Here is a 13,220-nt window from a genome sequence, read left to right as displayed (position 1 = left end):
TTACATATTTACAAATGTACATGGATATGTCTTGTAACAAGTTTTAAATCGTAATATGCTCTTATATCAACAGCATATTCAGTAGATGTGCAATAGGAAAATAAAGACAGTGGGTGCTGCAATGTGCTGCATAAAAACAAACTTAAAAAATAGAATCCTTTCTCATGTCTCCAGCCTCTGAGTCGAAAAAGTACAAATTACACGGTAAGATTTTATTTGGGTGACCAAAAAAACCAAAAAACTGACGACTTTAGTGCCCATGTCAGCTTTCTCAAGAGGGCAGAATATAAACTCTCACAATGTACAACAGGTAAAAAATAGTTCTCCAGGAGGTTTACAGCATGGGGCTTATGAAGTACATGCCACACAGAGTGATGATATACAGAGAGATAGAGAGACTCCTCTTAACAATATACATGCTCTTTAGGGGAAACAGTGTGAGGTATAAGAGGACACATCTGTACAAGTGTAACATTTATTTCTCAGCACGTGGACGCACAGCTATGCAAGCCACAGTTTAGCTCACAGTTTGACATCGAAAGGCCTGTAAACTGGTTTGTTTCCTCTTCCTTTACGTTCAGTGGGAGGATCTTAAAAGAAAAAAAGTGCTTCTCAGCAAGTTCTTGAGAAGCCAATCACAAGCACTGATTTTAGTCCAATTAAGAAAAAAAATCTAAGAAAAAAAAACTGTTAATCATGGCTTTGTCGAGCAGGTGGACAAGCTGGTTTCCTGTTTGAAACAGTGTCACACATTCAACAACGCAGGTGGAAAAAGGAGCGATTGTTTTACAGTGTACCTCGTGGATACAGTAAAAATCCTGGGATATATATTTAAAAAACATTTAAAAAGCAAGGTGTCATTCAGTGTTCAGAATAGCACAGGTTTCAGAAGTTGCGTGCAGAACAGCTGGTCGTCAAAGGCGGTTGGCATCAATCTACATCAGAACAGTGGACGTATCACATTTTCTAAACTAGTTACTTAACTGTGACGTTTACTCAGCTACATTTTGGTGTCAAGTACACAAAGTATTGCTCTCAGGCCGGAGGTGCAAACATGTCGAGCAGGTCCGGGCCGTGGTATTATTAACCCAGCTTGCGGAGAAGCAGCTACTGTCACATGCTTGAATGGGGCTGGTTGCACAGAGAGGAGGGGGGGAGGAGGAGGGGGACAAAGCCTGCTTTTGTTGCTGCGGTGCAGACCAAAGATAGGTGAGCACGGTGACACAAAAAACAGACACACATTCAGAACACTGAGATTTGGGCCGCGACAGCTGTTTGAGCAGAGGCTGCACATGTGTCTGAAAAACTCTGATCGAACTGCTGTCTGTTGTCAACACAAACAATCAGGTGAGTGTGCGCGCGCACCCACATGGACACAAACACAGGTATGCAGTCACACCTGTCTGCCTACAGAAACGTCTTCCTGAGAGGTAAAAATCCAGAGCAGTGCACTGGCGGGTTGCTCAATCCCTCATAGGAGGAAAAAGATTCATTTAGAATGAAGTGCAAGACACCTGACCACCAGGTTGTACTGTTGTTGACATTCACCTAGTGACTGCGTGCGGTTCTTAATATCATAAAAACAGCTTTTAAGGGAAGCTCATTATCCATGTGTGAGGAATACAACGTTCTTTAGTAGCTTCAACAACACAAAACGCCTGCACGCAATCAACCTGCTCACTTTTCCTCCCAGATGTACTGAAAGCATTTTTCCTCTTGCGGCCGCCTGCTACTTTTCACAGTGTGCGATCAGCGACTGATACCAAAGCCAGCGTTATCGGGGGTCTGATGGTGTTTGTCTACATAACATCCTCCTGCACAAGAATCTGTCGCCGTGCTGCGATGTCGTCATCGACTTGAAGGGGTTCGACTAACCAGCAGTTCTGTCCCCTCTGCAGACGGCGCGTGTTTAGTGCAGATGTCCTTTCTAACCTCTCCACATTAATGCTACATAATCACTAGGCCTGGACTGCCTGTTCAGTCAGTTATTAGACTGCGGACATTTAGCTTTAAAGAAGGCCTCGCAGGAGGTGATACATCACATGACTTGTGTGCCGAGGAATGACAGATATCCCTGATATTTCCCTCTCGCTCGAAGGAACGGCAAAAAAAAAAAATCTATACTTAAATTCTACCAACATGCTGACACCTTTGAATATAAAAACAATTTTAAATGACAGTGCAGTTTTTCTAAATACTCTGGAAAAAGGGGGGCAGTTAGCACTTAGCCAGCGCTGGCTGATCTGCAGAGAAAGTTTTGGTTTTCAGATGGATTTAGAAACTGTGACGTGGGTGACTGTCCTCCTGTCAGACCAAACTCCAGCTTTTTTTCTTCTTTGTTTTTTAAGCATTTTCCACCTGTACAAAATGATTTTAGGTGCAGTGATTTAACAAAAAAAAAAAAAGCTGGGAAGACCTGACTCAGGTCAGGGTTTGATGTCGGAGAAGCTGGTGTAGGTCTCACTACAGCTGGAAGAAGTGCTGAGGTTCCCAGAGACGCTGCCATCTGCAGGACAAACACACAAACAGCAATGCTCTGTTAGAGCCAGACATTGTAGGGGAGAGTAATAGCGTCATTGTGCCGTATTGCTAGGCAACAGGTACCCATACTGCAGCGTTAAGGGAAAGATATGAATGTGTGTACTTCCTGTTCGTTGTAACCGACCTGAGCTGCTGAGTGATTGAGATGACTTGGACTCTGAGATGAGGCTGAGGAGGTTTGCTGCTGCCACCCAGCCCTCCTTACTGGTGCGAAGGTTCTTTACAAACCTGTGAAGGAGTTAAATAAATATATATATTTTGAGATAAAATTACAGGACATTTTACATTAATAAGCCACAACATTAAAACCACTGTAAGTGTAATATACAGCACTGATGATCTTGTTATAAAGCAATGGTTAGTTAGAAAATCTTGGATCCTGGTATTTATATGGTTGCTGATGACACATATATGTAAGCATTGCTACCGACCAACCAAACCCCTCCAATCCCCACGCCCAGGGGGAGCAATTCTGGAATGCACTGACTGCACCTCACCCTGAACAGGACCCAAAGGATCCTGGTACCATACAGCACAGGACATTTCCACAATTTGACCCAGTATCCTGATTGCTTACAGCTAGTTTTGGTGAGAAGTTTTAACATTGCGGCTAATAAACAAAGGTCGAAATAGAAGACCTATGACAGTTACTCTCCATTTACATGTATGAGCACTAAATTCTCCCGAGTGCGAGTGTTTGTGTGAATGTTACACAACGTGCTTAGTGTGTGTGTGTGTGTGTGTGTGTGTGTGTGCGTGAGAGAGAGACTGGGAGAACGAGGTTTGTAGTAAAAAGCATTTTGAGTGCTCAGTCACAGAAGAAAAGCCTGATTAAAGTACCACTCACTGTCATATTTATGTTATGTGTCACATCATGAAAGCAGAGTGAACTTGTTCCTTTAAGAATGAAAGTTCAGATTATATTCCCTCGCAGAATTAGATGTGTATACCGTCAGCTTTTCTTTATTCTAGTCCAGCGGTCCCCAACCCCCGGGCTTCGGACCGGTACCGGTCCGTGAGTCGTTTGGTACCGGGCCGCGAGAATTGAGGCTCAGGTATGAAATGTATAGTTTTCAGGGTTTTTATCGGTTTTCAGTGTTATTTTGTTATCGTTTTTATCGTTTACTCTGTTTTCCTGGGTCTTTTCACGTGTGTTATGAATAAATCTTCTTTTTTTCGGTACTGGTACTAGTTTTATTTTGTTGTATTTATCCGCGACACCTTAAAGGCCGGTCCGTGAAAATATTGTCGGGCATAAACCGGTCCGTGGCGCAAAAAAGGTTGGAGACCGCTGTGCTAGTCCATTTGTAGTCTGCTTAAAAGCAGTGTTCGCATTTGGAGCCCTTAAATTTGGCGGCTATACTGAGAAGTGTGTGCAGTCACAAATGACCAACTTTTACCCTTTCTTTGTGGCACAGATTCGACACAGTCCTGGAAACATTCCTCAATCTTGGGTCTATAGTGTCACACATTTGCTCCAGAAGACACCCACTGTGGACCTCTGCTTCAAGGTGTGACATGTGCATTCAGAGATGCTCTTCTGCACACCTTGCTGGTAACAAGTGGTTATTTGAGTTACTCTTTCCTCCCTATCAGCTCAAATGCATCTGGGTCCTATTAAAATCCATTTAAATTAAGTGTTGTTTGCTTTTGTTTTTTTTTACCACTGTCCCTCCTCTCCTTCTCTGATCAGCTGGACCATGTCTCCACTCTTAACAGACAGCTCCTGAGGTCCTGCTTTCTCGCAGTCTGCTACCACAGTATACTTTCCTGGAGCCTAAAAGGATCAAATGTTAACAACTTTACCAACTTTTAGAACCACACTTTAACATTTTAAGCTAAAAAAGAAATAAAAATACAGATCTATAATAATTCTTCATTCTCAGGCTCACCAGCTTCTTTCCTACTTCGTCCTCGGGGTCAGAGTTCATGGGGTCCTCGCCGCTGGAGTACCCATCGTTCTCTTCTGAGGCGTCCGCTGAGAGAGACGCCTTGTTCCAGCCTGTAGGTTGGATGATGGGAAAATCAGAGAGAGAAAAGTTCAACACACAGACAAAAAAAGGGACAAAAGGAGAGAAGTGAGGTCGATCTTTATCACAAAGCTCCATGTTAAATCAAGTGAGATTAGATGTTTGAGCTCAATAGTGAAGTACAGAAAAATGACATGAATGGATCAAATATTTGCGAAAGCCACACAAATCTCCTGTGTGGAGGGTAACCCCCTCCCCCCCAAAAAATGTGATCGATCAGATTATGAAAAATTTATCTGTTTAGATACAAAAACCACACACACTCCTCCAAAAGTCACAGAGAAGATCATCAGACAGAAAGAAAAGGAGGACCTGTGATCAGAAAACAGATTTCAGTCACCTGCATTTGTTACAAGGCTGCTCTGACTCCCAGTGCCAAAAAATAGTTGCTGAAGCGGCGTACTGTGTACAGCACCACAACAACCCCAAACAAGCAAAAAACACCCGACAGTAGAAGAAGAGGCAATGATTGATTTGAGGACGAGTAGGCACCGTGCAAAAAGATTTAGCCTAGAACTGAGACTTCAGATTTAGTCAGGTTGAATCTTTAGATCTCGCTCCAATGTGCAAAAAGACAGTAAGACTCGGTAAAAGGCTAAAGGACTCCCACGGCAGATACACGCTGCGACACTTTACCTCAGTTCAAATCAATCACGAGCACCCACAAACAACAGCAAACACCCCACTGTGGCTGCTGATGCTCAGAGCAGCTCTGTACCTCGCCGCTTGCTCTGTAACAGACTAGAGGTGCTCATCCATCTGACTCTGCTCAGAGTGACGTGGGGAGCCGGCTCTGAAGGGGAAGAAACGGCCAGCAAAATGATTTAAAAAAAAAAAAAAATCAGTGACAACGGCTCAGCTGATCAAGCATCACTGAAATGCACAAGATACCAGACATGTAACAGTGATGATGATGATGATGATGACCTGTGGATGAAGGTTACAAAGTTGGTCTATGCTGTGCGACTATCTGCATGGGTGAAACTCAAACCAGCCTTTGGAAACATTTCATTGGTCTAAATCGTAAATGCACCAGATTCCAATTGGGCAGTTTTAGCGAACAAAGCAACACAATACAAATATATTACTGCCATTTTAGCTGCTTTTATTACTCATTTGAAGACACGCAGATAGTCGCTATGATCAGCAAGAGGATGAAGAACAGCCTCTATATTGATGGACCGATGGGTTGCTACAACGTTACACCCCGTTTGTAACGAAACGTGTCAAATCTACATTATGGAGACAATCGAAGCAGGAGTACATCGTGGTCAAGTGAGATGGCCTCTAAAAATGAAATGCTCCCTCATAATGGGGCGGAAATATACCTTTGAACCCAAACGGTGTGGGATCGCTCTTTACCAGGTGGCGTTTGGAGCTGTGCTCAGGGCTCAGAGTCGAGCCTGGCCACACAGGAAGGAAAGATGTGAAGGAGGAAGAAGAGAAGAAAAGTGAGGGAGGACAGAAGCGAAAAGGAAGCAAGAAATTAACACTAACGTTAGAAGTTTGTACATGATGTGAACAGTCTTAGCTAATCAATAGCCAAACACACACACACACCATTACAGTGGTGGATACTCAAATTTGGTCAAAGGTAAAGATAAGCATGAAGCTAAACCCTGTGAGCACACAAGCACAACTCAGCTGCTGTCCAAACTCCTGCTTTAGAAGAGCAGCCAATCAGAAGGAGGTCGTCTTAAAATCAGTAGAGCTATTTAAAAAAAACAAAAAAAACAAAAAGTCTTGTAGCAGATAGGCCAAAGTGAGCATGTGCAAAAAGGCCCGCTATAGGCTAAATAACTGAACTGAGAGCCCAAGAATTAAAAAAAAAAAAAATGAAGATGTCACCTTTACAAGTCACCTTTAAAGTTTTGACTAATACTGCTTTCACGAAGAGGAGCTTCTACTTCACTTTCATCTCTACTCCAGTGACTAGTTGTATTTTTTCCAATATAATTTAAAAACCTTAATATTCATTTTGATTCAGCCACAATGGCAGTGTTAAACTTTCACCACCAGGAGGCAGACTGTCTCCAACATAACCATCTGGGATCATGTGTGCTCCATTAGGCCGTGAAGCAGGTTAGACTGGAGGAGGCCAATTAATTATTGGGCACCGGGTAAAAGCTCAGACAGAGGCTCACATTCAGAACTGGATTCTGGATATTAGTATTCTTAGTTTATATAGCGAAGGGTGTTTCTTGCTGATAATCAATTGAATTTTTCATCACTGACAAACGACATACTGTGACGGGCCACGCTGAGCTGTTCTTAGCATTATCCTTCCTTTAAAAAAATGTTTGCATTCGCTAATGTTACCTTTGGGACTCTTGAGATTGCTGAAGCCCTGCAAAGTAAAACGCTTTTTGGCCACTGAGGACCTGTCAGTGGTCGGACTGGTCACCGGCTCTTCTGGAAGCAATGATTTGAAATGAGTGCAGGACAAGGGAAGCCATGAAAAGAGAGAAGAAGCCCCAAACAGGGGAGTGGAGAGGAGAGAGAAAGATGATAGATGAAGACAAAAAGAACCTGGTTTAGTGGGAGTTTAGAGCACAGCTTAGAGTAGAGACTTAGATAAAAGTGTTATTGTCTTCGAAGATGCTGTTTAACTCAAACATCTACCTTTGTGTTTCGGCGAGGATGACGAGTTGCTGTCAGAGGTCGGGGCTGGCTCAGTCTTCTTCTCCTCTTGCTTCTTCTGGTTCTTCTGACCGCTGCTACGGAAAGGGCTGCAAAAAGAAAAAAGTTTGAAAAATAGACGTATGTTTGATTTTTTTCCTTATTATCTCTAATCTGTCTAATGAGTCCTTACGTTACATATAAGCCACCAACCTGAGAGAGATGGAAGTAGAGTTGTTGCTGGTGGGACTTGGGGACACAGAGTCTGAGCTCTTCTGCTGGCTGGCATCTAAAACATACAACAACAACAACAACAACAACAACAAAAAAAAAAAAGTATTAAAAAGGAATAAAATAGGTTTAAAAAATAAGAACTTCTGGAAAAGTTAAGAAAGAAGTTTTCACAATACCTCTGCAGGCTTTGAGCTGCTGAGTCAAAACTTTGCGGATCTCGTTCACCCATGCCGTTTTAATCTCTGGCGTCGGGGCCTAGATTAGAACAAGCGTGGACAATCATTCCTCATCTCTAAAGGTATGATTAATAAAAGCAATCAGGTCGAACGCCCTTACCTGCACTATAAAAACTTCTTCTCTCGAGTTGCACCAGATCTCAAACTTCTTGTTGTCTCCCTTGGCATTCTCTGTGATGCCCACCGCACTCATCTGAAAGAATATAGAAAACTTAAACACTAAATCTTTACTGCTACGGCACGGCATCGACCTTCCTTTTAAAAATGGAGCAAGCAGGCTCACACTGAGGGAGTGTTTGAAGCTGTAAGACGGAGCTTTCTCGTAGCCCTCCCCGTTCTCCTCTCTCCTCTTGCAGAAGAGCAGAGCCTTCTGGTGCAGGAACAGGTGCCTCTGCATGGGCTTAAACCTGGCCAGGTCCTTCACTTTGGCATGACCTTTCTTATGCTCGGTCCACACGCTGAAGGAGCCCTGCATCAGCAGACGACCCAGCTCTGACAGGTTACCCTAACAGGGTGAAAAGACAGATGCGTGTTTTTGCATTGCACGACCTCTCTGAAAGCCGATAAATAATAAATTCTGGTAGCTTATTGCCAAAACTGTCCTGTAATTATAAAGCAGAACATTTTTGTTCATTTACTTTTTTGTCATTTAATACCTATTACTCGTCAGTGGGACAAGTACAGTATACATACAGTTAAATCAATTAAAACATTTACACCTTCCTTCACATTTTCTAAAACCTTTATTGGGCAAATTCTGGCTCCTGGACCTTATGTTTCACACCCCTGGTTAAAGTTTTGCAGCATTGCAGTTTTGAAACTGGCCACATGATGGAGCTATTGCAACTGTTTTTGACTCTGGCTTTGCACCTTTGCACAGGTAGCTGTGTTTCAGCTCTGTAGCCTTTAATGTTTTTAGATATTTGATTATATGTACTTAAAAAACAAAGAAAGGTTTTAGCCTGGAGGGGAAAATGGAAAAAGCAGATAAGAAAAGTGGGAAGAGAGTTGGCAGAGAGCACTTAGGGGAGAGTCTGGGGTGTACTCATGCCCAGGCCCTGTAAACTCCAGCAGCTCTTGTTAAAGAATAATTAACCTGCTCTGTATTTTAAAAGAACGCACGCTAGATATCCCATTCAAGGCAGTTTGAAATGATTTGACCACCTCCAGCAAAGTTTGCAAACGCAGTGTACTTCTTCTAACCTCATATCCTGTGATGGCAATGAGATGCATGGAGTCATTAACGGCTTTGAGAATCCCAAGAATGGAGGACAGTGCTTCCTGTAGGTCGTCACAACCATCACAGCCCTTGCTGTACTTCAACATCTCCTGCAAACATTGAAAAAACAAAACAGTGAGTCATTCCCCCTCTTACATAACAGGTGTACATAATACATGAACAGAGCTGACCTTAAGCAGTAGCTGGTACTTGGTGATTCTCTGGACGGGTTTAAGGAGGTAGGAGTCCAATCCAAGTTTATGTTCCAGCTTCCTCTGGCACTCCTGGTGTATAAAACATGAGCCGGTTAAGATTTAAGTTTTATATTGCTTAAAAGTGAAAAGGAAGGCGGTGCTACAGCTGTGAGGGCTGACCTGGAAGAAGGCACAGTCGGAGCACTGTCTCCACAAGCTCTCGGAGCGAGGTTTATTTTGGCAGTAAGCCTCGTAGATCTGCAGGTCCTTCATCTGCAGCGAAAACAATCATTAGCAAGTCAGTACGAGCTCAACCGCTGTTGACGGAAACATTGCTGTTGATGGGATTCCTGTCAAAACGACGATGTATAAGAAAAAAAGTGCTCACCCGTTCTAAAAAGCAGCAGCCCACCAGCTCTGGGCAGTCAGTGTATGCTTCCAGTTCCTTCAGGAATGTCCTTGAGACAGGAAAGAGAGGTATAAATACTCAAACTATGAACAACATTTGTAAAGCACCCACATATATAATCAATTAGCTTAAAAGCGTACCTCTTGTGAAACTGGTAGATTTCTGGCATGTTCCCAAACAGGATGTCCTTCTTGCTGTGCAGGTTGCTGGGGATGAGGTGAGCCATGGCAGGGTTGTCCATCTCTGCCGCATAGCCCTGAATTTTAACATCACACATTTAGTAAGAGCTTCAGCCTTTTCACCAATTAATGTCAGGTCACAGTATCATTACCGACACCGCTCACCTCCAGCACACACAGCAGCTCCTCGACATAAGCTCTCTCCGTCTCCAGCAGCTCGTTCATCACGTGACTGAAATGTACACACACACACAACACAAAATACAATGCGGACTACAAAGAACAAGCAGCATGATTGCCAAATAATTGCTTTCCTATCTAGGGCTCTGGGGAAAGAACTTTGACCCCTTACCGGCGAAGCACTGCCAAGTTTTCTTCTTCTTCTGAAAGAGAAGCATGTCTTGTGCCACCGTTGTGTACAGGAGACTCCACCTTAAAAAATAAATAAATCACACACAGTCATGCATGTTTAGTATTTATCACCCACTTAAAACCTTTATTGTATCACACAACATTCGTAGAAATGATAAGAATTTACCTTTTTGGAGAGGGCATTATCAGCAGAGTATCTCCTGTCTTTTCTCTCTAGATCTGATTAGAAAAAAACATCATTATGTTTTTTTTCATCCAAGTTTAGATTCGTCCTTCTCATCCTAATCAAACCACCACTAAACGAGTAAAAGATACCTCGTTTGACATCAGTTCCTGGCACTTGTTCTTCTTTAAACCAATTACAGATGGCTACTTACGGGGAGAAGAATGCGGTGACTTGACTTCAGGCCTTGGAGCTACTGGCTGGACTGGTCTCGTCTGTTTAGCGGCAAGTTTCTTCAGGCTGACGCGTCTCTTCTCGAACATCTCCTGGACGGAGCTTTGCTTCTGGAAAACTCTCTCTATCTGGTCCTAAAGGAGGATGGAAAATATTGCAGCTCAATGTGAAATATGATAAAGGTATCACACATTAAAAATTTAAACTGAAAATCTTCTCACGGACCCTGAGCTGAGAGTTGAGCACCGCCTCGTACTGGCAGCAGATGGCGCTGCGGTCAGTGAGGGTGTGCAGGGATGCTGTATCCAAGTATCGCTCCAGTTCTTGTAGAGCTGCTTCTGCCCCGTCCTGAGACTGACAGCGGTCCACTGGCTGGTTAGCCAACAGGAAGATGCCTTCCTCACACCAGTGCGACGCCTTTGAGGGGGGGGAAATACCAATGAGTGCTTCTAAGGATACAGCGCATTTGTTGTGGACGATTAATGAAGCCTTCCTCACACTCTTACCTCCTCCAGAGCATGGTGGAGCTCCATGGCTCTTAGCAGGAGGCTCTTTTTGCTCCTCAGAGTGGAGCTGATCTCCTCACACACTCCTCTCAGTTCGGTGCACTTTGGCCTGATGGAGTCCTCGGCGTAGTGGGAGTTTTCTATCAGCCTGTCACCTTCGCTGACCAAGGACAAGGCGAGGTCTAAGATGTCCTTTCAAAACACACCAAAACAATTGCAATTATTGGAATATATCTTTATTATAAGTCAGAATATACAGAATTCTGCCTCAGCAGCAGAGCGGGACACAATAGTATATACTGGTATTCAGCATTTTGAAGATCTATAGAAATTCTGCACGAACAGAGGACAGAAAATGCTGAGCATGTCTTTTTGAACCACATGAGCAAGACTGCGTGTGCAATTGTGTGTACTTACTCGGGCTTTATCCTCGTGGCCGCTGAGCTCTCTGAGGACGTGCTCTGCATGGGCGGGGCTTACGCTGACCTCGGAGAAGCCCGACAATCGCTCGGACGTCACATCGAGTTGGGCGCGCACCTGAGGAGCACAGGGATTGATAAGCACGTCATTTTCCGAGATTTGGATTGGAAATGAGAGGATGACTCTTGACTCACTTCACGGAAGTGCTGCTCAAAATGGCGGAGGTGCAAACACTGCTCCAGCTTGGTACGGTGGCGCTCCCAGAAGTCGTCAAATGCCATCTCCGTCTCATCCAGCTGACCTAGGAGTCTGAAAGGGGAAAGGAGGCAAATGAGAAGCGATGGGAGACAAAAGAAGACATTTATTCATGCATGCAGGGGCAACTTCATTTTTTATTTATGCATCCGTCAGTTTAGTCATCCACCTCTGCACAGTGGCCAAGTTTTCCTGTTCATCATGCGTCATGTTGTATTCGGGGTCTGCCTTGAGAGGCTCGTTGATGCAATCCAGCAGCCGTCCTCCTTGTGACTGCGCCACCCTCAGGTCCTCCTGGAAATTCGAACCATTTTAAAAACTTTCTAAAAGCAACAAAAAGAGAAAAAGAAGTTTGCCACAAAAACAGAAAAGCATCTCCAACCTTCATCGTATCCTTTTTCAGTGTGTGCGTCTGCAGCAGGATGGTGGTGGCCTCAGCATCGTTGGGTAACTCGGTCTCTGCAAGCTCAGTGCCAAACGCTTGCAAGGTCTGAGCCGTGGTCTTCACCATGAGGGCGAAGGCCTCAATGGCCTGTGGAGGGCATACACGTATGCATATGTATGTGGCAGAGAAAAAATAAGTCAGAACATACATAAATATATATATATTTAAAGAAATCGGGGACAAAATAGTCATGTGTGTGTACATACAGTGCGGTGTGAGATCCAGCTGTCATGGTGGTATTCCTGTGTGCCTCCCAACTCTTTGGTTAGTTGTCCTGGATCGATATACGCATGGAGCTCAGTCACAGAACTCAGCATCACCACCTGACACACACATACACCCAAACTGATTAAATGAAATACTATCACACATTTATTTTGAGATGAATACAAACATAAACATAAGTTACAACAGTGACGACAGCTCTACACTAGCTAAAATAATAATTGTGCTCTCAGTGACTCACAAGGGAGCCATTACGTAAAGACAAAGTGCTGCGGTGTATTAGTCATACCTTCATTTTGAACTCATCCCTGTTGAACTTGAACAGGAAGTCCGACAGAGTCCGCTGGAACAAAGTAGTGGGACGCAACACCAGAACCAAGTGTAAGTTCCCGGGAAATGAACCCTTACAGAGAAAGGAGGACAGGGAGTCGGATTAGACAGTGATCAATACCTTACGCTTACTTCCACCCACAAATTATCCCAAGAAATTTCAATAACTGAGGTGTGCAGAAGAGCATCTCTGAATGCCAAAGCTTGAAAGATATGGGCTACAACAGCAGAAGACCACAATGAAAACTTGAAATTGAGGTTTCAATTCACAAGCTTAACAAAATTTTATAATAGAAGACTGAAAAAACGTTGCCTGGTCTGATGACCATATCTGCTGTAGGGTCAGAATTTGGCATAAATGACATGAAAGCATGGATCCATCCTGCTTTGTATCAGCGGTTCAAGCTGGTGTCAACAGCGTTAAAATCGAATCTGTGACATGAAGCCATGAAGAAGAGCAAGGTGCACAAGATAAAATGCATTTCATGTCAGTGTTTTCATCTGATGAGTGCCTGCTAGATGAAGTGCTGCACATTTTGGCACAGAGGCTTTGACCGAACAGAACAGAAAAAAGCTCTCGGTTAAACTGAAGTCCCTGTAACAGCCCTC

The 13,220-nt window shown here is 43.7% G+C and overlaps 1 protein-coding gene across 8 annotated transcripts in view; it reads right to left on the bottom strand.

Annotated features, from left to right (window-relative positions):
* Window positions 1-197: 197 nt before the first annotated feature.
* The window catches only part of LOC113015737 (guanine nucleotide exchange factor DBS-like), a 49,141-nt gene continuing 36,118 nt past the window's right edge, over window positions 198-13,220 (bottom strand). For 5 of the 8 annotated variants that reach the window (XM_026157930.1, XM_026157927.1, XM_026157929.1 and 2 more), the window contains 28 exons: window positions 12,571-12,684; window positions 12,263-12,379; window positions 11,994-12,143; window positions 11,781-11,905; window positions 11,551-11,665; window positions 11,354-11,473; window positions 10,937-11,128; window positions 10,656-10,847; window positions 10,411-10,564; window positions 10,200-10,252; window positions 10,014-10,093; window positions 9,827-9,893; window positions 9,623-9,738; window positions 9,462-9,531; window positions 9,254-9,346; window positions 9,071-9,163; window positions 8,864-8,989; window positions 7,944-8,165; window positions 7,761-7,853; window positions 7,601-7,679; window positions 7,404-7,479; window positions 7,194-7,300; window positions 6,891-6,983; window positions 5,900-5,974; window positions 4,434-4,543; window positions 4,206-4,318; window positions 2,666-2,769; window positions 198-2,506 (listed from right to left, as the gene is read on the bottom strand). In XM_026157930.1, the coding sequence (XP_026013715.1) occupies window positions 2,427-2,506; window positions 2,666-2,769; window positions 4,206-4,318; window positions 4,434-4,543; window positions 5,900-5,974; window positions 6,891-6,983; window positions 7,194-7,300; window positions 7,404-7,479; window positions 7,601-7,679; window positions 7,761-7,853; window positions 7,944-8,165; window positions 8,864-8,989; window positions 9,071-9,163; window positions 9,254-9,346; window positions 9,462-9,531; window positions 9,623-9,738; window positions 9,827-9,893; window positions 10,014-10,093; window positions 10,200-10,252; window positions 10,411-10,564; window positions 10,656-10,847; window positions 10,937-11,128; window positions 11,354-11,473; window positions 11,551-11,665; window positions 11,781-11,905; window positions 11,994-12,143; window positions 12,263-12,379; window positions 12,571-12,684 (3,129 nt within the window). In that variant the 3' untranslated portion in view covers window positions 198-2,426. Of the gene's footprint in view, window positions 2,507-2,665; window positions 2,770-4,205; window positions 4,319-4,433; window positions 4,544-5,289; window positions 5,365-5,899; window positions 5,975-6,890; window positions 6,984-7,193; window positions 7,301-7,403; window positions 7,480-7,600; window positions 7,680-7,760; window positions 7,854-7,943; window positions 8,166-8,863; window positions 8,990-9,070; window positions 9,164-9,253; window positions 9,347-9,461; window positions 9,532-9,622; window positions 9,739-9,826; window positions 9,894-10,013; window positions 10,094-10,199; window positions 10,253-10,410; window positions 10,565-10,655; window positions 10,848-10,936; window positions 11,129-11,353; window positions 11,474-11,550; window positions 11,666-11,780; window positions 11,906-11,993; window positions 12,144-12,262; window positions 12,380-12,570; window positions 12,685-13,220 lie in introns of all 8 variants that reach the window. The other 3 variants (XM_026157935.1, XM_026157928.1, XM_026157934.1) reach the window with 3 other exon arrangements.

Source organism: Astatotilapia calliptera, chromosome 23, assembly GCF_900246225.1.
Source record: "Astatotilapia calliptera chromosome 23, fAstCal1.2, whole genome shotgun sequence".
NCBI lineage: Eukaryota > Metazoa > Chordata > Actinopteri > Cichliformes > Cichlidae > Astatotilapia > Astatotilapia calliptera.
The sequence above is the reverse complement of the archived record's forward strand: the minus strand, read 5'-3'. Positions and strand labels throughout refer to the sequence as shown.